Raw genomic sequence first — 21,996 nt, forward strand, 5'->3', positions numbered from 1 at the left:
ATTGTGACTGTAAACTTCTCATTCTTTCCTAGAGACTGGGTTGAAGATTAGCCCTAGTTGCTGCAAATGTAGATGAAATCTTTGGCAGTCAGAAGCCTGAAGTCCATGCTTTAGTCTGCCCAACATTTAACCAAAAGATCTCCATTTTAAGATTCTTTGGTGAAAAGTATACAGTTTGGGGTAGAATTTTTTCCTCCTGTGTTCCACTTATTTGCCTTCCCTTTTTTTTAGCTATGTTTTCTGAAAAAAATATTTTTTGGAATTTTAGATTAACTTGTTTTACTTCTCAATTAGACACATTATTTCTTTAAGTACCATTTTATGGATTTCTAATAATTTCTCTGGTGATCTGTGACACACATGTCTGAAACAATCAGTTTTATATGAGCTAAGTGGATAAAGTATCTAAGCAATAAATAATTACTTTTCAGTGAGTGCAGTTTCCTATAAGGTCCTATACTCCTATACACTTGCTAAATGACAATGAACGCTTTACTGTGAATGTGTTGATCACTCCTGCTTTGCTTCTCTAGTTGAACTGGGAGCAATACACCACAATCCCTGGCTTAGTGTTATGCTTGAATCTGGGACTGTGGTTTGTTTTGCTCTATACAAACCATGATTGGAAAGTTAAGAACAACCTTGGCTTCACATTGTGGCTTGTGTAGGAGCAAAACAAACCACAATTCCAGTTTCAAATGTAATGCTACACCAAGGATTATGGTTTGTTGCTCCTGTTTGCTCTAGGGGAGGAGTGAAGTGGGAGCTACCTGCATGTTCACAGTAAACCATTAATTTTGGCATGCAAACACTTAATTGTTTTGTTTCTAGGTGTTTATATCTTGAGTTTTGAAAAAGTTGTTACATATTTTGAACTATTACTCTTTCTACAAATTCTGTACACCTAAAATTTCTATTTTAAATTCCTCACGTACAACAAATACCTGAACAATTTTGTTAAGCATTTTTTAATGGTGGAAATTTACCATTTGGGGTGTTGTGCTTGATGCAGACATCTTTTTGTACTCATCAAAGTCACCTATATGTATTGATTCCAAGCTAGCATACCTGTTTCTTCCACTTAGCACACAGTTATAAACTCGTGGTGTAGTAATTGTATATTATTGCACGGTCAACATTTAGCTACATGTACATCACACACAAAATTGATGGAACTTTTTTCTTTGAAATACATTTGAACAACAGCAAATAAAGCTGTCAGTAGCTCAAGTGTTTTTCCTGAATTAATAATAGTTTTTAATCTCTTTTTTATTATTTTAGTTAAAGAGACTGCAGTTCCATCAACAGGAGTCGCTTGTGTTAGTCCAAATGATTCAGTTGTACAATTGCCTGTAAGTACATGAAATTTTAAAGTAAAGAATATTGCTAGTATGGCATATTGCACTGGCATATTTCCCTTGTTTACTTAACTTCTGTTACACCTTAATGTCATGTTTTTAAATATATAGGGCAACAGAATACATGCCACCATCTCCTCATGTCTGGTTCAGTCCTTTGGAAATGTCTCCTGTACAAACCTCACAAATGAAAAAAGCTAAGCAAAGCAACAATTTTCCACAGGTAGCCTGCCATCAGATTGGGTAGTACTGCCATCTAGCATCCGAAGGCAAGAATGCACTAGAGTTAAAACCTGGGGCTCAAGCCCCTCCTACTTCAGTCTTCATTCTTGCCTCTGTCCGAGGCAGATCTGAATTTAGACAGAGCGTAGCTAAGTCTTATTTCCATTCTGTTACTCTTCTTATCTTTTTACCTCTTGATTTCTTCGGGGCTCTTCCCTGAGGCTTCACCAGCAGCGGCTGCTGCTTTTACATTTAGCGGGGGCTCCGCGGCTGCGGTCCCCCCCTCCCCCTTTTTGCCGTTTATTACTCAGCCTTCTCAGCCTCCTCCAGCAGTGGCTGCTGCTCTCTCGTGTTTGCGGGGGCTCCGCGGCTGTTAGGCTCCAACAGCAGCGGTTGCTGTTTTTTCGTTTAGCGGGGGCTCCGCGGCTGCGGTCTCCCCCCTCCTTATTTCAGTCTATATTTTAGCCTCTACATAGGGAAGCTTGCGGCTGCGGCTCCCTCGTAGACACCCCGCCCGTTCTGAAGCCTCTTGTAGCGCTCCCGTTTTTCCCGCCAACCCCTATATCGCGGCCGCCATTGTTATTTATTTCTGTCCTTAGGGAAGCTTGCGGCTGCGGCTCCCTCGGCGGCCGCCATTGCAATTTCTTCTATTTTTTTACAGAAGCCCCTCAGCCCTGCTGTTCATTCAACCCGGCTTGGGCTCAATTACGCTTACTGATATCGCCCCTCTCGCCTGTTTTTTAGCAGTGTGCTCTCCTGTTAACAAACATATACTCACCTATTCAGTATTCCCCTCAGACACAGCAAGTAGCCCTGTTGTGGGACTTGTGTAGTCTCCGGTTATCAAATTTATATTCACTTAATCAGTATTCCCTTCAGATACATCAGGTAGCCCTGTTATATCACACCTTCCTCTTCGTGTGTGTGTATATTTGTAGGTGCACCTCCAGTAGCCCTGTTATACCACACTTGCCCCATTGTGTGTGCGTATATTTGTAGGTGCACCTCCAGTAGCCCTGTTATACCACACTTGCCCCATTGTGTGTGCGTATATTCGTAGGTACACCTCCAGTAGCCCTGTTATACCACACCTTCCCCAGTGTGTGTGTGTATATTTGTAGGTGCACATCCAGTAGCCCTGTTATACCACACCTTCCCCATTGTGTGTGTGTATATTTGTAGGTGCACATCCAGTAGCCCTGTTATACCACACCTTCCCCATTGTGTGTGTGTATATTTGTAGGTGCACATCCAATTGACTAGTCTGTGCACCTTGGTGGTACCGCACCTTCCCCATTGAGTGCGTGTATCTAACCTTGGCCACACTGCAATTTTTAAATAAAGCTTACCTCTCTGGCAGTGTCACTAGCGGTCTCGCACCTTCCCCATTGTGTGCGTGTACTTAGCTCAAGGCCAAGTTGGCAGTGTAACTAGCGGTCTCGCACCTTCCCCATTGTGTGCGTGTACTTAGCTTGGCGCCAACCTTACCTGAGTTGTTACCTTTCTCGTACTGGGCGTACTCACTCCTGTCATACTGTTTCTAGTCTGTCCTATACTATTTCTACCTTGGCTCTGTTACCGCTCCTTCCCCATTGTGGGCGTCATTCAGAGATTGTCATGGCGGATTTGAACCCTGAGGTGACAATATCCCCTGAAGCAGGCCATCCATCCCCACGCCAGCCAGCTAAACATAAACACGCCAAGGCAAAAGCAAAGACTAAACACCTGTCTGGTCACGGAGCGCCCAAGAGAGCACGCTACGTATCATCACTCCCAGAGAAACCTCGCCATGCAGCCGTTCCTGCACTTTTCCAGTCTCCTTCTGAGTCTTCAGAGGAAGAGTTTGAAGGATTCCCCTGTCAAGCTCCTCAAACTCCGCATGGGCAGCCTCAAATTCCTCTTCAGGAACAGGCACTACCTTCTTCCACTCCCCCAGGGATACAGTTGACCCCTGACTTCCTGCAACAACTACGAGAGCTGCTGGGGTGCCTATCTCATCCCCAGCCTACTCTACATTTGTCTTCTCAGCCCGGAACCTCACGACAGCCCAGCTCTGCGAGACAACCCAGTGACAATACTGATGCTCCACTACCCTCTCCTAACCCATATGAGGTGGTCAGGGGTAGATTGGACGTAGAACAATCTCAGTCTGATGACTACATGAACGTTTTTCAGACTGACCTGGATGAATGGAGTGGGGAATCTGACCAGGAGGAAGAGATCTCCTATCGCCTGTTTGACCCGGCGGATTTCTCTCGTCTGTCACGTAGAGTCTTGGACACTCTTGGCATTCAACCAGAACTTATTCAACCGGTTGTCCCTCCTGTCAAGGGTGCCAGAGTTCTCAAGTCCCCCAGATCAGTGCAGCACTTCATTCCCGTGCCAGACCCCATTAAAAAACTGACCAGAGAAGAATGGGCCCGTCCCCTTCGTCCACGTCGTTCCTCCTCCTTAGCCAACAAGCTCTATACCCTGGACCCGGAATCCATGTCCTTTCTGAACGTCCCGGGGATGGACCAACCTATTTCCAATCTTGTATCCCGTTCTCTCCTTCCAAAGGAAGGCGAATCACTGTTCAAGGACCCCTATGAGAGGAGGCTTGACTTTGTCTTCCGTAAGATCCATGAGGCCTCCGCTCATTCCATCCGGGCCTCTTCTACTGCCTCTATCTTCTCACGGGCTTCCATGATGTGGTTAGAGGATATCCTTGACGAACCCAACCCGGATCCCGCCAAACTAAGGAAAGGTATCCTCAAGATACACAAGGCTGCTGCCTTTGTGGCCGACGCCACATTAGACGCTTCCCATCACGGTGCACGCGCCCTTGCAGCCGAAATTGTAGCTCGTCGTACTCTATGGCTCCAACATTGGGACGCCGACTCGACTGCCAGAACCAACTTATCCTTAGCTCCATACTCGGGAAATATGCTCTTCGGCGAGGACGCTCTCAAAGCAGTCCTTGTCGACCCCAAGGACAATCGTAAACCTGCACTAGCTACGGCCAAAAGAGACGACCGCAGACCCGGATGACGGTTTACCCCTTACCGTTCCTTCCAACCCTTTCGGAGAGGACGACCCGGTGGACGAGGACGGGACACCAGGCCTACAAATTTCCGTCCCTTCAAGGCACCCTGGTCCAGACAACGATCACAATACAGGGGCCAATACCAGAGCAGGCAGGCATATGGCAGAGGAAACCGTCAACGCAGGCAGTTCTGACTCCATCCCCATTGGAGGCAGACTCTCCTTCTCCAGCATCTGGCTAAACTTGACAAACATCTCCTGGGTCAGACTTCTCTTCACCCAGGGCTACAATATAGAATTTTGGCGGACACCACCGGACAAATTTTGCATCTCCCCCGTCTCCAGGGCACGCAAAAAGATCATGCAGGACGCACTACGACATCTACTAGAGATAGCCGCTATAGAGCCTGTTCCCCCATCCGAACGGCTACAAGGCGTGTACTCCGTCCTCTTTACGGTTCCCAAGCGAGACTCCTCATGGAGGGCGGTCTTAGACCTCAAGGGCCTCAACCGCTTCGTCAAATACCGCCACTTCAAGATGGAATCTCTGGCGTCTATTGTAGAGGCTCTACAACAAGGGGACTTTATCGCATCCATCGACCTGAAGGACGCTTACTTACACATCCCAATTTGCCCGGGTCACAGACGGTTCCTGAGATTTGCACTAGGCCACCTCCATTTTCAATACCGGGCCCTTCCATTCAGCCTCTCCTCGGCCCCCCCGAGTCTTCACCAAAGTGATGGCCACCATGCTGGCGTATCTCCGCCTCCAGGGGGTCCATATTTATGCTTATCTCGACGACCTCCTCCTCCGAGCAGGCTTCCGGGACTTGGCCAACAGGCAGATCCAGTTCACCCTAGAGGCACTACACTCTCACGGCTGGCTGATCAATGCGGAAAAGAGTCATCTACAACCAACTCAGTGCCTCCAGCACTTAGGGGCAATACTGGACACGTCCCTAGCCATGTCCTTTCTGTCCCCAGACCGTATTGCTTCCATCACAGCCATGGCAAACTTACTTCTACATCGCCCCACAGCAGATGTCATGTTTCTGGCCCAGTTTCTCGCGGCAATGTTCTCCACCATTCACATCGTTCCGTGGGCCCGACATCATTCCAGACCTTTACAATGGGCTCTCCTACCCTTTCAAGCAGACATCTCCAAGTCCAACCATCGCGTAATTCCTCTGGGCCGATCTCTGACGCAATCATTCCGCTGGTAGGTATCCACAACTTCCCTTACCAAGGGGACACCGTTCCGGGACCCAACCAGAGTCCTAATCACCACGGATGCCAGTCTGTCCGGCTGGGGAGCCCATTGCAACTCCACCTTTGTCCAAGGCGTGTGGTCAACCCAGGAACTAAGTTACAACATCAACTGGCTGGAGCTCAGGGCTGCTCATCTCGCTCTAAGACACTTCCAGCCACTATTTGCTCTACAACACGTCCTAATTCGCACGGACAATGTTTGCGTGAAATCTCACATCAACAGACAAGGAGGCATAAGGTCCAGGGCTCTACAGGAGGAAGCGACACGACTCTTCGACGGGGCCGAGTCCCACCTCCTGTCATTACAAGCAGAACACCTCAGCGGCACGCTAAACGTTACGGCCGACTGGCTCAGCAGGCAAACGATCCATCCGGGAGAATGGAAACTTCATCCAGCTGTGTTCACCCTCCTTCAGCGGCGGTTCGGCCCCCTCTCACTGGATCTCTTCGCCTCCAGCCAAAACTGCCAACTGCCTTGTTACTTCTCAAGGTACCTAGAGACAACGGCGGAAGCAGTGGATGCGCTGACGACACCATGGCCACATGGGCTCCTGTATGCCTTCCCGCCTATATCACTCCTAGGCAGGACATTGACAAAACTCCGACTCGAACGGACACGGATTTTACTCATAGCACCCTACTGGCCTCGCAGACCCTGGTTTTCGGACCTCCTCTCGATGTCAATGGCGGCTCCCTGGACTCTTCCAATCAGGCCGGATCTTCTCTCCCAAGGACCAGTTTGGCATCCGGACCCGAACTGGCTGAGACTGACAGCCTGGCTTTTGAGCGGACACAGTTGATCTCTGCTGGTCTGTCTCAAGGGGTCATAAACACTATTTTAGCATCTCGGCGTCCGTCAACTACTCGAATCTATCAGAGTACTTGGCGTACTTTTTCCAGCTGGTGCACTTCTAAAGGTTTTTCAGCACCCCAAGCCACTGTACAGCACGTTCTACAGTTCCTACACAGAGGCATGACATTGGGACTCAGACCGAACACCCTGCGTAGACAGGCCTCCACCATCTCCTCAATTCTGTCTGTTTCTTCATCGGCAGCACCCCTAGGCACTCACCCGCTCATCAAACGCTTCTTAAGAGGAGCTACCCACCTCTCTCCAGCGGTACGTCACCACTTTCCATCCTGGAACCTCTCCAAAGTTTTGCAGGCATTACAGCGACCTCCATTTGAGCCTCTTGCCTCGGTGCCTCTAAGACTGTTGTCTTTTAAAGTCCTTTTCCTTGTGGCTATCACTTCCGCAAGGCGGATTTCGGAGTTACAGGCCCTGTCATCGGCCCGTCATCTCTGCGTATTCCATAAGGACTCTGTAGTCCTGAGGCTGGATCCATCGTTCTGTCCTAAGGTCAACTCAGTGTTCCACAGTAGCCAGGACATTGTACTTCCATCCTTTTGTCCAAAGCCGGTCCATCCCCTCGAAAAGGCCTGGCATTCGCTGGATGTTAGGAGAGCGCTCAAAGTTTACCTCTCTCGCACCCAGGATATTAGACAGAGAGACGCATTATTTGTATCCTTTCATCCGAGATCTTTGGGAAAAAAGGTGTCCAAATCCACTTTGTCCTGTTGGCTTCGAGCCTGTATTTCTATTGCATATCAGTCACTTAATTTGCCAGTGCCGTCTAACATCACGGCCCATTCGACCAGGTCTGCTGCCACTACGGCAGCTTTCCTAACTAATGCTCCTCTTACAGACATATGCAGAGCGGCGGTATGGGCTACCCCTAACTCCTTTGTGAAGCATTATAAGATTGATCGCTATGCTTCAGCTGACGCCTCTTTCGGGAGACGTGTCCTGCAACACGTTATTTCTGATTTGTAACTTCCTAGGAATCCCTCCCTATTAGGGGGCTACGTTGGTACATCCCAATCTGATGGCAGGCTACCTGTGGAAAATGGTCCCTTGGACCCACCTGAAGGGTGATTTTCACAGGTACGCCTGCCATCACGTCCCTCCCTTGTGGGGGATTTCTGGGGAAATTGGTTCAGTATTTCGTATATAGTTCAATCTATGTGCTTCGTGCTCTGTCTGATTTTCTTTACTTAAAACCTGTTCTTATGTTGCAAGTTCTATGATATTTGCTATGTATATTTTCTTTGCTGCTGGGGCTTTTGCCCTTTGGTTACTTTCAGATTACCACTTCGGACTCGTCATCATGAAGACTGGAGTAGGAGGGGCTCGAGCCCCAGGTTTTAACTCTAGTGCATTCTTGCCTTCGGACGCTAGATGGTTGTACTACCCAATCTGATGGCAGGCGTACCTGTGAAAATCACCCTTCAGGTGGGTCCAAGGGACCATTTTATTATTCAGTTATAATGCAATTAAAACATAACCTAAACAATCAAATCTTACTACAAGCAATTCCATTCATCACAGAAAATAGAATTTTCAGTAGGTGGTAGAATGTGTCATCTATTAACAACCAGCATTGCATTTGGGAACATCTGGGTAGATGAGTAAGTGTTCAGCATGTGTTGAAAACATAGATGGTAGATGCTATATCTCTGAGGAGAGGCTGTTCCATATGGTGAGTGCTGCCACTGTAAAGGCCCTTTTCTTGGTTGTCTGGAAATGGTTTTTCGAGGATTATGGTACCAGTAAGTGGGCCTCAGTCTGCTGATCTTACTATTATACAGTCAGCATGGATTTTTTGCATTCTGCAATATTGAAAATAACCCCCATGCCATTCTGATGCTTCTCATAAGTTCATTTCAAAACAAAACCATACAAAACGTATAGTCCTGAACTCAGAAACGCTAGCTTAACAACCCTCTAAATTTTCATGGCGATACACAAAACAGTCAGAGAGAATCAAGAGTTCAAATTGTAAAAAGAGAGAGAAAAAAACCAGACCCCTTTTAGCTTCTAGTGATAGTTCTGGTTTAATTTGTTCTAATACCCAATTATTTGTCTTTTTCACAGTCCATTGCGCAAAGCTGTCCTCCAACACCACATTTCAAATGAATTGATTTTTCTCTTACCCCTTTTTTCGTTGTCCAGCTTTCACATCCATACATAGAGATCGGGAATACCATGGTCTGAATGATCCTGACGTTAGTGTTCAGTGATACTTTTTTGCATTTGAGGACCTTTTCTAGTTCTCTCATAGCTGCCCTCCCCAGTCCTAGCGTTCTGATTTCTTGACTGTTGTCTCCATTTTAGTTAATGACTGTGCCGAGGTATTGATCCTTGACAAGTTCAATGTCCTCATTGTCAACTTTAAAGTTACATAAATCTTCTGCAGTATAGAGATAATACTTATTAGAGGACTTTTTAAAAAAATACTGAGATAATCTATATGAAGTGCTTGAATCCTTGAAATGCACTAAATCATCCATACCACATCTGATACCCTTCAGAAGTTTTGAACCACAATTCCTATCATCCCTGACTATTGACCATACTGGCTGGGGCTGATGAGAGTTGGGCATCCAACAGCATTGGGAGGACACCAGGCTGGGGAAGGTGGGGCTGTGTAAATACTAGGTGTCGCCATGCTACCAAACGTGTGTGATACCGCAGTGTTGACCAAGTTATCATTGCTAATATGGCTGGGGGGGAAATCCCTAGTTTCCCTTACCTTGTCCTTCCTACTTGCACATCTTGTGGGTTTATGTATGTATGTTTTGTAAATTATTGCCATGTAGACTCTCCACATGCTAATGAAACTTGTTCTCCAAACCATAGAAAACTTCTCCACCAAGGCAGAATGCAAGAATGAGAAAACAAGAACGAAGGTGGTATGATGTTGGCATTTTTCAAAGCAACAGTGCTCTAGTGAATCAGTTCTATTTGTTGCCAGAAGAAAAGGCCATCATTTCCAGCACGGTAATTGTTAATTCTTTTACCTACATATTCTAAAATCTGTTGCCCACTTGTCTTTTCCCCCTATTGATAATTTTTATTGTTTTTCTTTCTCTCTAGTATTCATTCATTTATGTATTTATTTGCAAGATTTATAATCTGCTTTTTGAGAACCATGCTCAACAAAGTGACTCACAACGTATATAAAATACAAACCCATGTCCAAATGCAATGCAATGTAAAATATCCTGCAGATACCATCTTATCAGAAGGTCTGTTCCACACAACATAGGAAGTGGACCTTCAGTGTTGTGGCACCGACACTTTGGAATTCCCTCCCCTTAAAGATTAGACAGGCACATATCTTTTCGGCAGCTGTTGAAGACTTTCCTCTTTCAACAAGTCTTTTAAGTAGAGACTTTATCCTAATCTGTGACTGTGCTGGAATTGCTTTTAAGATGTTTTTAAAGTTGTTTTTTAAAGATGTTTTTAAGATGTTTTGTTTTAATATGTTTTTATTTCTTATATCTGTTGCCCTATGGCCTTCCCATTATTGCCATATTATTCTTGCTATAGTTTTCTGTGCTCCTGCTCCTCACGTTTTAGGATGACATGCCCATGGACACAGCTAAAGTTAAGCACATTAAAAGCCCTATGATCACAATGGGAGACATTTAAGTATATGTTCAATTCTCCTATTGACATTACTGGGTTTTAAAAGCATTCAGCTTTCATGAAACTATGTTCCATGTATCTTTAATATCCTAATGGCTTGATATACGAGAAAGCTGAACCTAGCAGGGGTTCAGTTGAGGACCATCTGCAAAGAAATAGCATGCTGGAGTTTCTTTTTTATTTTTACACTATGGAGCAAATTAATGGTCAATGTGTCATTGTGTTGTTGTTTTTTTAAATTTAGGTAGATAATGCAGATGTTCCAAATGACAGTTTACTTAAGAAACAGGATCTTGCTCCTGGCACTTTATACAGGTTCAGGGTTGCTGCAATTAATGGCTGTGGCATAGGGCCATTCAGTAAAGTCAGCGAATTTAAGACTTGCATCCCAGGATTTCCTGGAGCACCTTCCATTGTCAAAATTAGCAAGGTAAGAAATATCAGGCATGTAGATTTGTGTTTTGTTTTGTGCAAACCTAAAGAGGCCCCTCTTGGAGATCACTATTCTTAGTAAAAGCCAGTGCTTTTATAATGCATTCTGAGCAAAGTAAGCAGTCTTTGAAATGAAATAAAGAAGGGGATGTTATGAAGTGTGCAGTTTGCACACAAGCTTGTGATTCTCATATGCAATGTGACACTCCATTCTAAGGATCTTTTGGATGTTGAGACCTGGATGCACTCTATAGCAGCCTTTCCCAACCGGTGTGCCTCCAGATGTTGTTGGACCACAATTCCCATCTTTCCTGACCATTGGCAATGCTGGCTGAGGCTGATGGGAGTTGTAGTCCAACAACATCTGGAGGCACACTGGTTGGGAAAGGCTGCTCTGTAGAGTTTGGCATCCGAAGAATTAACACAGACCCATAGATAAAGCAAAAATAAATTTATGATATCAACATGGAATTAGCTTATGTAAAAAGTGAATTAGCACATTTAGACAAAATCAAGAACCAGTATGCTGATATTAAGCTGAGTTTAGGAGAGTTTCAAAACCAATGCAAGAGTTACTGTTAAAAACATTCCAGGATACACATAGGAAATCTAGGATGTGATCAGGGAAAGGGCAGGGGGTCATTGGCTGAAGGTAGAACCAGAAGGGGAGAGAAATAAGGGAGGCTTTGATAGTGATTTTGTGGGGCTTTGGAAAAGATTTTAAGGAAAGAATTAGAAAAAAGAAATGGGGTTTGCAGTATGGCAAAGGGAATAAAGAGAGCAGGTCTCCCCAAGAAAGAGAGACCTGATGAGGCTTGAAAATAGAAGGTGGGGGAGGGGAACAAGGAAGAGAGAGTGAGTTTGGCTAACATGGGCTAGAGGGAGAGAGAGACAGAGTTTGGTGTTAGAGAGGTTAGTCAGATAATATCTGTAAAGCACTTTGTGCATTACAAATGCGGAGTACTAGGTGGTGACAGTGGCAATTGTTTTTCCAAGGTCAGAGCACACAGCGCCTCTGTGTACTTTTGTGTTTTTTTCCTCACTACAGAGGACCCTTTAAACATGTCTGAAATTAGGATAAAACCTCAAGCACAAAGGGCTTGGCACCTTGAAATTCTCTCTCCAAAATAAACCTGAAATATAAATCTTTCTTTCTCTGTTGCTTAAATAATGAAATATTGTATACTAGTAGCTACACAATGTGAAATTAATTTCTTCTCCCTTTCCTCAGAGTGCAGATTGTATTCACCTTTCATGGGAACCTCCTGTTTCGCCTTCAGGAAATATCTTGGAATATTCAGCCTACTTGGCTATAAGAACCACCCAACTTAATGAAAATCCTCATCAGCTTATGTTTATGAAAATCTATTGTGGCCTTAAGACCTCATGCACAGTGACTGCTGCCCAGCTTGCAAATGCCCACGTTGATCACACATCCAAACCTGCCATCGTTTTTAGGATCTCAGCAAAGAATGAAAGGGGATATGGACCGGCCACTCAAGTTCGATGGCTCCAAGGTAAAGGGGCTGATTTACTTAGACATTCTAACTTTTCTGTATAAGATGTACAGGTAGTTAGTTTGTGGAAACTTAGAATAATAGAATCATAGAATAGTAGAGTTGGAAGGGGCCTATAAGGCCATCAAGTCCAACCCCCTGCTCAATGCAGGAATCCAAATCAAAGCATTCCCAACAGATGGCTGTCCAGCTGCCTCTTGAATGCCTCCAGTGTCGGAGACCCCACTACCTCTCTAGGTAATTGGTTCCACTGTCGTATAGCTCTAACAGTTAGGAAGTTTTTCCTGATGTCCAGTTGAAATCTGGCTTCCTGCAACTTGAGCCCATTTTAACTTGTTTAATGTTCAAGTTCAAGTTTGACGCTCCAACGTCAAATGCAGAAGAAGAAGAATTGGAGAGATTTTACGCAGAAGTACAGGAGGAAATTGATCACACACCAAAACAAGATATGATGATAATCATGGGGGACTGGAATGCAAAAGTAGGGAACAGAGAAGAACTAGGAATTGTGGGGAAATGGGGTTTAAGAGACAGAAATGAAGCAGGAGAAAGACTTATTGAATTCTGTGAAGCCAATGATTTGTTTCTTGCCAATACATTTTTTGAGCAACCAAAAAGACGACTGTACACATGGACATCACCAGATGGTCAATATAGGAATCAAATTGATTGTATAATTGGAAACAGAAGATGGAGAAGTTCCATGCTTTCTGCAAAAACAAGACCAGGAGCAGACTGTGGTACAGATCATGAACTGATCATATCAAAAATGAGAGTAAAGCTAAAGAAGAACAACAAAGCACTCATAATGCTAAAATACAATTTAAATAACATCCCGGAAGAATATAAAGATCAAGTAAGGAACAGGTTTGAGCTTTAAACTTAGTTGACAGAGAACCAGAAGAACTATGGACTGAAGTCAGGGACATTATCAAGGAAGAATGCAAAAGACAATACCTCTTGTTAAAAAGAAAGACCTCAATGGATAACTGAAAAAACTCTTAACATGGTTAAAGAGAGAAGGAAAGCAAAAGCAAAAGGAGATAGAAACACCTAAACGCAACTATACAACTAGTACATAGGGACAAAGAAAACTATTACAATAGTTACTGTATAGAAATAGAAATGGACAACAAAATGGGAAGAACAAGAGCCCTATTCCAAAAGATTAGAAAAATGAAAGGGAAGTTTAAACCAAGGGTAGGGATGTTGAATAATCAACAGGGGAACACACTAACTGACCAAGATGAAATAAAAGGAAGATGGAAGCAATACACTGAAGAACTCTATAAAAGAGATGCAAGGATTACAGATTCATTCACGGAGTCACCATATGATGAAACAGAAATTTTAGAATGTGAGGTGAAAGCTGCTCTTAAAATTCTTGGAAGAAACAAATCACCAGGAATAGATGGCTTAGCAATAGAGTTGCTACAAGCTACTGAGACTGAATCTGTCCAAATTGTGACAAAACTTTGTCAATAAAAATGGAAAACGAAACAATGGCCCACAGACTGGAAGCTTTCAATATATATCCCACTTCCAAAGAAAGGGGATCCCAGAGAATGCAGTAATTATCAGACTATTGCCTTAATATCCCATGCAAGTAAAGTAATGCTCCAGATTCTACAACAACGGCTCTTACCGTAAATGGAGCAAGAAATGCCAGACGTCCAAGCTGGATTTAGAAAGGGAAGAGGCACCAGAGATCATATCGCAAACATACGTCGGATAATGGAACAGAGCAAGGAATTTCAGAAGAAAATCACCCTGTGCTTTATAGACTACAGCAAAGCCTTTGACTGTGTAGATCAGCATTTCCCAACCGGTGTGCCTCCAGATGTTGTTGAACCACAACTCCCATCAGCCTCAGCCAGCATTGCCAATGGCTGAGGCTGATGGGAGTTGTGGTCCAACAACATCTGGAGGCACACCGGTTGGGAAAAGCTGGTGTAGATCATGAAAAACTATGGAATGCTTTAAATGAAATGGGGTGCCACAGCATCTGATTGTCCCGATGCACAACCTGTACTCTGGGCAGGAGGCTACTGTAAAGACAGAATATGGAGAAACCGATTGGTTTCCTATCGGAAAGGGTGTGAGACAGAGGTGTATTTTATCACCCTATTTGTTTAATCTGTACGCAGAACATATCATACAGAAAGCGGGATTGGACCAAGATGGTGTGAAAATTGGAGGGAGAAATAGCAATAATTTAAGATATGCAGACGATACCATACTCTTAGCAGAAACAAGTAATGATTTGAAACGAATGGTGATGAAAGTTAAAGAGGAAAGCACAAAAGCAGGGCTACAGCTGAATGTCAAAACGACTAAAGTAATGACAACAGAAGATTTATGTAACTTTACAGTTGACAATGAGGACATTGAACTTGTCAAGGATTATCAATACCTCGGCACAGCCATTAACCAAAATGGAGACAATAGTCAAGAAATTAAAAGAAGGCTAGGACTGGGGAGGGCAGCTGTGATAGAACTAGAAAAGGTCCTCAAATGCAAAGATGTATCATCGAACACCAAAGTCAGGATCATTCAGACCATGGTATTCCCGATCTCTATGTATGGATGTGAAAGTTGGACAGTGAAAAAAACAGATAAAAGAAAAATCAACTCATTTGAAATGTGGTGTCGGAGGAGAGTTTTGCACATACCATGGACTGTGAAAAAGACCAATAATTGGGTGTTAGAACAAATCAAAGCAGAACTGTCACTAGAAGCTAAAATGATGGAACTGAGGTTATCATACTTTGGACACATTATGAGAAGACATGATTCACTAGAAAAGACAATAATGCTGGGAAAAACAGAAGGGAGTAGAAAAAGAGGAAGGCCAAACAAGAGATGGATTGCTTCCATAAGGAAGCCACAGACCTAAACTTACAAGATCTGTACAGTGTGGTTCATGACAGATGCTCTTGGAGGTCGCTGATTCATAGGGTTGCCATAAGTCCTAATCAACCTGAAGGCACATAACAACAACAGTGTTCAAGTCAAAATTAGCTACAGGCATATATTTTAACTTGGGAACCATGAGACGCTTGATCTAGATAATTAACCTAACTTGTGAATGACACAAGTTGATTCTGCACCAGTACTGCATAGGGCAGGTCTGCAAAGACATAAGGGCCACAGGCCATTTGTGGCACCTTCTCTGACTGTATGCAGCCCGTTCCCACCTCTTTGTTGGGAACTTCTGCCCAACCACAGTGAGATGGATGCACGGTGTGGAGAAAGTGGATATGGAGATGTTTTTATTCCTCTCATGATACTAGATCTTGGGACCATACTAGATATTGGGGCCATGAAGGTGAATGTTGGAAGATTTAGGACAGACAACAGAACGTACTTCTTCACACAGAACATAGTTAAACTATTGCATCTGCTCCCACATGATGTAGTGATGGCCACAAATTTGGATGTCTTTAAAGGGGGTTTAGACAAATTCATGGAGGATCATGCTGTGTTGCACCTCTACTGTCAGACACAGTATGTCTCTGAATTACCAGTCGCTGAGAATCACATGAGGGGAGAGCATTGTTGCACTCAGGTCCTGCTTGCAGGCTTCCCATAGACATCTAGTTGGCCACTGTGAGAACGGAATCCTGGATTTGATGGGCCTTTGGCCAGATCCAGTAGGGCTCTTCTTATGTCCTTATGGGTTCCCCCTCCCCCAGGATTCAGGGGTGAATAGTAGAATTGGTACAAGTTTTTGCAGCCTGTGACAGTCAGCAATACAGCATGGCCTCTGGAATCTGAGACTCCTTCAGTGTGTGATTTTCTGGGAAAGTGAAAGTCAAGTGTTCTGTTGCTGCCAGACTCGGTGAGAAGTGGAGATAATTGGGCAGGGGGAGCTGAGATAGGAACAGAGTAAATAGCTTGAAGGAAGTAAAATTAAAGAAACTGGGGTTGCAGAGGAACCAGCTGTGAAGAGAGAAGAGATCACAATGTAAGAAAGGGGGGACTTAATTTTTAAATGATCAGGAGCCAAATTTGTGGATGATCTCAGATTATTCAGGATGATGACAAACAAGCAGACTGAAGAGCTGGGTGAGTGGGGAACAAAGTTTAAGATGGGAATCAAGTAACTGTAAAGTATTGCACTTCAGGTCAAAATATTCCAACAATATAGTGGCGAGAAAATGTTTGTGAACCCCTTAGGATTGTCACATATTTCCAACCTATGTTAATAGATCTTAATTGAAGCCTGTAATCCTAGATAAAGAACAATAGATAAGCTTATCAAACAAATGACACACAAACATGATGCATTTTCAATATTTATGTATCCACAGTTGATTCAACAGTCAATTTCCATGTGTGAGCAAGTATGTGAGCCTTTAGATTCAGTACCTGGTGGCACCTCCATGAGCAGCAATGACTTCAAGTACTTCAAGTACCATGGACTTCAAGTACTTCAAGTACCATGGAAGATGAGGGCAAGGCTATCTACACCTTGTTCCTCGCTCCCACTCCACTCATGGACGGGTTCCTGGTTGTTCATCTGCTGTGCCCACTTGCCTGTATGCTGTTGTTTAATGCCAGATCGGTAGAAAATAAGACCACACTCATCAAATCGTTTGATCATGGATAAGGGTGCCGAATTGGTGTGCATTACCAGACCTGGGTGGGTGAGCTGGGAGGAGTTGACTTGACCCAGCTTTGTCCACCTGGATACTCGGTGCAACACCAGCACAGGCTTCAGGGACAGGGGAGAGATTGCTGTGGTCTATAGAACTTCCATCTCTGTCACCAGGAAACCATTCTGTCTTGGAGCTGGCTGTGAGGGCCTGCACCTGGTGTCAGGCTGAGGAGACAGTAAACTAGGGTTACTGCTGGTGTACCATCCACCCAGCTGCCCAGCAACTTCTCTGACCAAGCTGGCTGAGACCATCTCATTGTGGTATTGAAGGAGCTCAGAACAATACTCCTGGGTGATTTCAGTGTCCATGCTGAGGCTACCTCTAGTGTTCTGGCTCCAGACTTCATGGCCTCCATGACAACCATGGGACTATCTCAAGTTGTCTCCAGTCCAGCACATAGGGCAGGGCACACCCTGGATTTGGTTTTTGCTCCATATGGAGGAAAGGGTGGTCTGGAGATAGTGGGGTGAATGTTATCCCATTGTCGTGGTCAGACCGTTTCCTGGTGGAGTTTAGACTTAACGGCTACAATCCTCCCCTGCAGGGGTGGTGGACAGATTAACATGGTCCGCCCCTGGAGACTAAAGGCATCCACAGGATTCCTGAATGCCCTGGGGGAGTTTCACTAGTTAGAGTAGGTGACCTTGTTGAAGCCCTTGTTACACTGTGGAACAATGAGACATGTTGGGCTCTTAACACAGTTGCCCCTGAGCGCCCCCCAGCATGATGGGAGTCCAGTTTGCACCTTGGTACACCAGTGAACTAAGGGCAATGAAACAGGCTAGACAACAGCTAGAGCTCAAGCGTCGAAAGACATGCTGTGAGGCTGATCAGACATGAGTAAAACATCACAACTGTGTCTACTGTGTGGTGGTGAGGACGGTAAAGAAGGCCCACTTCTCTGCTTCCATCACATCCTCAAGTAGCCATCCAGTGGAGCTTTTTCGTATTGTCGGGAATCTGTTAACATCAACTCCAAAAAATGGAGTTTTAGACCCTTCAGAGGCCCACTGAATTGTTTGCAAGGCACTTTGAGAGTAAAGTTGCTCGCCTCCATAGCAGTCTTGATGCCCATCCACATCTACTGTAGTCTGTGAGGTATCTAATGCAACGGCTGCCACAGCTTCTTGGGATCAATTTCAGTTGATGTGGTCTGATGAGGAGGAGAAGGTGCTTGCGATGATGCAGCCAGCAACGTGTCCTCTCAACCCTTGCCCTTCTTGGCTTATTACAGCTTGCCAAGGGGGTATGACTGAGTGGATCTAGGGTGTGGTCAACACATCTTTGCGAGAGGGAGTGGTCTGAGCTGCCCTGAAAGAGGCAGTGATCTGACTGCTCCTGAAAAAGCTCACCCTAGACCCATTGATTTGTGACACCTACTGCCTGGTCGCAGATACTCCCTTTTTAATGATTGAGAGGGTTGTAGCCCAGCAATTGCAAGTACTCTTGGATGAAACAGATTATCTTGACCCTTTCCAGTCTGAGTTCAGGCCTGGTCATGGAACTGAATGGGCCTTGGTTGCCTGATGGATGACCTTTATTGGGAGAAAGATGGGGAGTGTGACCCTGTTATTCTTACTTGATCTCTTGGCTGCCTTTGATACCATTGACCATAGTATCCTTCTGAGCTGACTTGGTGAGATGAATATTGGCAGCCCTGTTTTACAGTGGTTGCAATCTCTCCAGGGTCATTTGTAGAGACTAGCATTGGGCAATTGTCTTTTGGTCCCTGTGGGGTGCCACTGGGTACCATCTTGTCCGCAATGCTGTTCTGTATGAAGCCCTTGGGAGCAGTCATCAGGAGATTTGGGGGAGGTGTCAGCAGTACGCTGATGATACCCAGCTCTATTTCTCTGTAACATCTGAATTGGGAGAGGCCGTACAAGCCCTGGACCAGTGCCTGAACTTGGTGGTGGGCTGGATGAGGGCCAATAAACTGAATCTGAATCCTAGCAAGATGGAGGTGCTGTGGGTTGGTGGTTCCTGAGTTCGGATAATTGGTCAATTACCTGCTTTGAATGGAGTCATACTCCCTCTGAAAGAGCAGGTTTGTAGTCTGGGATGCTCCCGGACCCATCTTTGTTGCTAGAGGCCCAGATGACCTCAGTGGCTAAGAGTGCCTTTTACCAGTTTTGGCTGGTAAGACAGCTGTGGCTGTTTCTGAACTGGGATAGCCTGACCACTGTTGTCCATGCACTGGTAACCTCCAGGCTGGATTGCCGTAATGTGCTCTGTGTGAGCCTCCCCTTGAGGTTGGTCAGAAAGATGTAGCTGGTGCAAAATGTGGCAGTGTGACTGCTCACTGGGCAGGGTATCACCAACATGCTATCCCGCTGCTGAACGAATTGCACTGGCTTCCCATTAGCTACTAGGCCAAGTTCAAAATTTTAGTTTTGGTGTACAAAGGCCTGTGCAGCTTGGGATCAGGATACCTGAAAGATCATCTTACCCCTTATATACCCAGTTGATCACTGCAGTCTGCAGGTGAGGGCCTGCTGCAGAGATCATCTTATCAGGAGGTCTGTTCCGCACAACATAGCAAGCAGACCTTTAGTGTTGTGGCACCAACACTTTGGAATTCCCTCCCCTTAAGGCGCCATCTCTGTTACCTTTTCGGTGCCTATTGAAAACCTTCCTCTTTCAACAAGCCTTTTAAGTAGAGACCATATCCTAGTCTGTGTCAGTGCTGGAATTGCTTTTTAAGATGTTTTTAATGTTTTTAAAATGTTTTTAAGATGTTTTCTTTGAATATGTTTTAAAGTCTTTTGTTTTAAAGATAGTTTAAGGTGCTTTTTGTGTTTTTGTTTGCCGCTGTGATCTCCTTCTGGGAGGAAGGGTGGGATATAAATTTAATTATATATAAATAAAGTGTTTCCTGTAAAGTCTCTCACATCAGTTTTGAGGAATTTTGGCCCATTCCTCCTTATAGAATTACTCCAACTCAATGACATCTGAGGTTTTCCTTGCATTTATTTATTGATTTATTGATTTATTTAATTTAATTTAATTTATATACCACCCTAAGCCAAAAAGGCTCTCTGGGCGGTGTACATAGAGGATAAAACAAGAAAAATATATGAATAGAACAAATATAAGAAAATCAAAAAGCAAAACAAACAAAGAACAAAAACCAAACAATGTCAGAATATACCAGTAATGAAATACTGTTTTAAAATACACTATAAAACATTTTTTTTTTAAATAGAATATTTAAAATTTTAAAATGCCTGGGAGTATAAAAAGGTTTTCACCTGGCGCCGAAAAGATAGCAGCGTTGGCACCAGGCGTACCTCATTGGGGAGACTATTCCACAATTCGGGGGCCACCACCAAAAAGGCCCTGGTTCTAGTCACCGCCCTCCGAGCTTCTCGATGTGATGGCACTCGGAGGAGGGCCTTAGACGGTCCGCATCAATAGTCTGGCCACTGCATTCTGGACTAACTGTAGTTTCCGAACTATCTTCAAGGGCAGCCCAACGTAGAGCGCATTGCAGTAGTCCAACCTAGAAGTTACCAGAGCGTGAACAACTGAGGCGAGGTCATCACTGTCCAGATAGGGACGTAGCTGGGCTACCAATCAAAGATGGTAGAAAGCGTTCCGTGCCACCGAGGCCACCTGGGCCTCGAGAGACAAGGAAGAATTGAAAAGAACTCCCAAGCTACGAACCTGTTCCTTCAAGGGGAGTGTAACCCCATCAAGAACAGGATGAACATCCTCCATCTGGGCAGTGAAGGCACTCAACAGCAGCGTCTCAGTCTTGTCTGGATTGAGCTTCAGTTTATTAGCCCCCATCCAGTCCATTATCGCGCATGAACAGATCGCTTCTGGTCCTGCCACAACATTTCGATGGGGTTTAGGTCTAGACTTTGATTAGACCATTCTAAAACATTGAATTGCTTCTTCCACAGCCATTCTTTGATAGATCTGCTTGTGTTGCATGACCCAGTTTTGGTTCAGTTCTTGGATAGATGGCCTGACATTCTCTTCTAGAATCTTCTGATACACTTAAAAATTCATGGTTGTGTCAGTGAAGGCAAGCTGCCCAGGTCCTGAGGCAGCAAAGCAGGCCCAAACCATCACATTCCTACCACCATGCTTGATGGTTGGAATCTGGTTCTTTTGTTCGCACTCAGTGTTTCTCATTGAGACCAAAAGGTTCTACCTTGACTCATCTGTCCAGAGAACGTTCCAGAAGTCTTGGGGATCATCTGTGTGATCTTTCATGAACTTCAGACTGGCAGCAATGTTCTTCTTAGAGAGTAGTGGCTTCCTCCTGGCTATCCTCCCATGAACACCATTCTTTTTCAGTATTTTCCTAATCATTCAGTCATGAACTCTCACGTTAGCCAAGGCAAGAGTGACCTGAAGATCCTTGGATGTTACTCTGGGGCTCTTTGTGACTTCCTGGATGCTGCGCTGGTTTGTTCTTGGAGAGATTTTGGTAGGACGACCGCCCCTTAGTAGAGTTACTGTGGTCTTGAACCTTCTCCATTTGTAGACTATCTGTTTGACAGTGAATTGGTGGAGCCTTAAATCCTTAGACATCGTTTTGTAACTCTTTCTAGACTGATGAGCTGCAATAACTGCTTTTCTGAGGTCCTCAAATGTCTTTTGATTGTGGCTTGATGTGTTTCCACACAACTGTATGGTGAAGACCAAACTGACAAAGTTTCTGATCCTTTTATAGGGTGGGGCCTCCCAAACACACCCCTGTAGACCTACCTAATTACTTAAGCACCTGATTCTAATTATTCCCTTTAATTGAACTGATGCACCAGGTACTTTTGCACCTATCCTGACCTTTATGTACTCCATGTTTGCCTAATTTACACATTGTTTTATTTCACAAGACATGGAGTTGGTTAAGATAAACCCTCTTGAATATTTAGAAAAGGTCTGGGTTTGATTCACAAAGGCTCTCACAGTAAAACTATGGAAGTTCTGTAATTACCATTGTTAGGGTTCCCAAACTTTTTCTCGCCACTGTACATATACACTGATGGGGTGTGAACTGGCTAAAA

General features: G+C 44.6%; 1 protein-coding gene across 6 annotated transcripts in view; it reads left to right on the forward strand.

Moving 5' to 3' along the window:
- The window catches only part of HCFC2 (host cell factor C2), a 60,055-nt gene that overhangs the window by 17,887 nt on the left and 20,172 nt on the right, over positions 1–21,996 (forward strand). For 5 of the 6 annotated variants that reach the window (XR_009764382.1, XM_061638883.1, XM_061638886.1 and 2 more), the window contains 4 exons: positions 1,282–1,352; positions 9,574–9,714; positions 10,610–10,795; positions 12,029–12,314. Coding sequence is in view for 5 of the 6 variants with exons in the window: in XM_061638883.1 (XP_061494867.1) it covers positions 1,282–1,352; positions 9,574–9,714; positions 10,610–10,795; positions 12,029–12,314 (684 nt within the window). In the remaining variant the exon portion in view is untranslated. The remainder of the gene's footprint in view (positions 1–1,281; positions 1,353–9,573; positions 9,715–10,609; positions 10,796–12,028; positions 12,315–21,996) is intronic. The other variant, XM_061638885.1, reaches the window with a different exon arrangement.

Source organism: Rhineura floridana, chromosome 8 (assembly GCF_030035675.1).
Source record: "Rhineura floridana isolate rRhiFlo1 chromosome 8, rRhiFlo1.hap2, whole genome shotgun sequence".
Classification (NCBI taxonomy): Eukaryota; Metazoa; Chordata; class Lepidosauria; order Squamata; family Rhineuridae; genus Rhineura; species Rhineura floridana.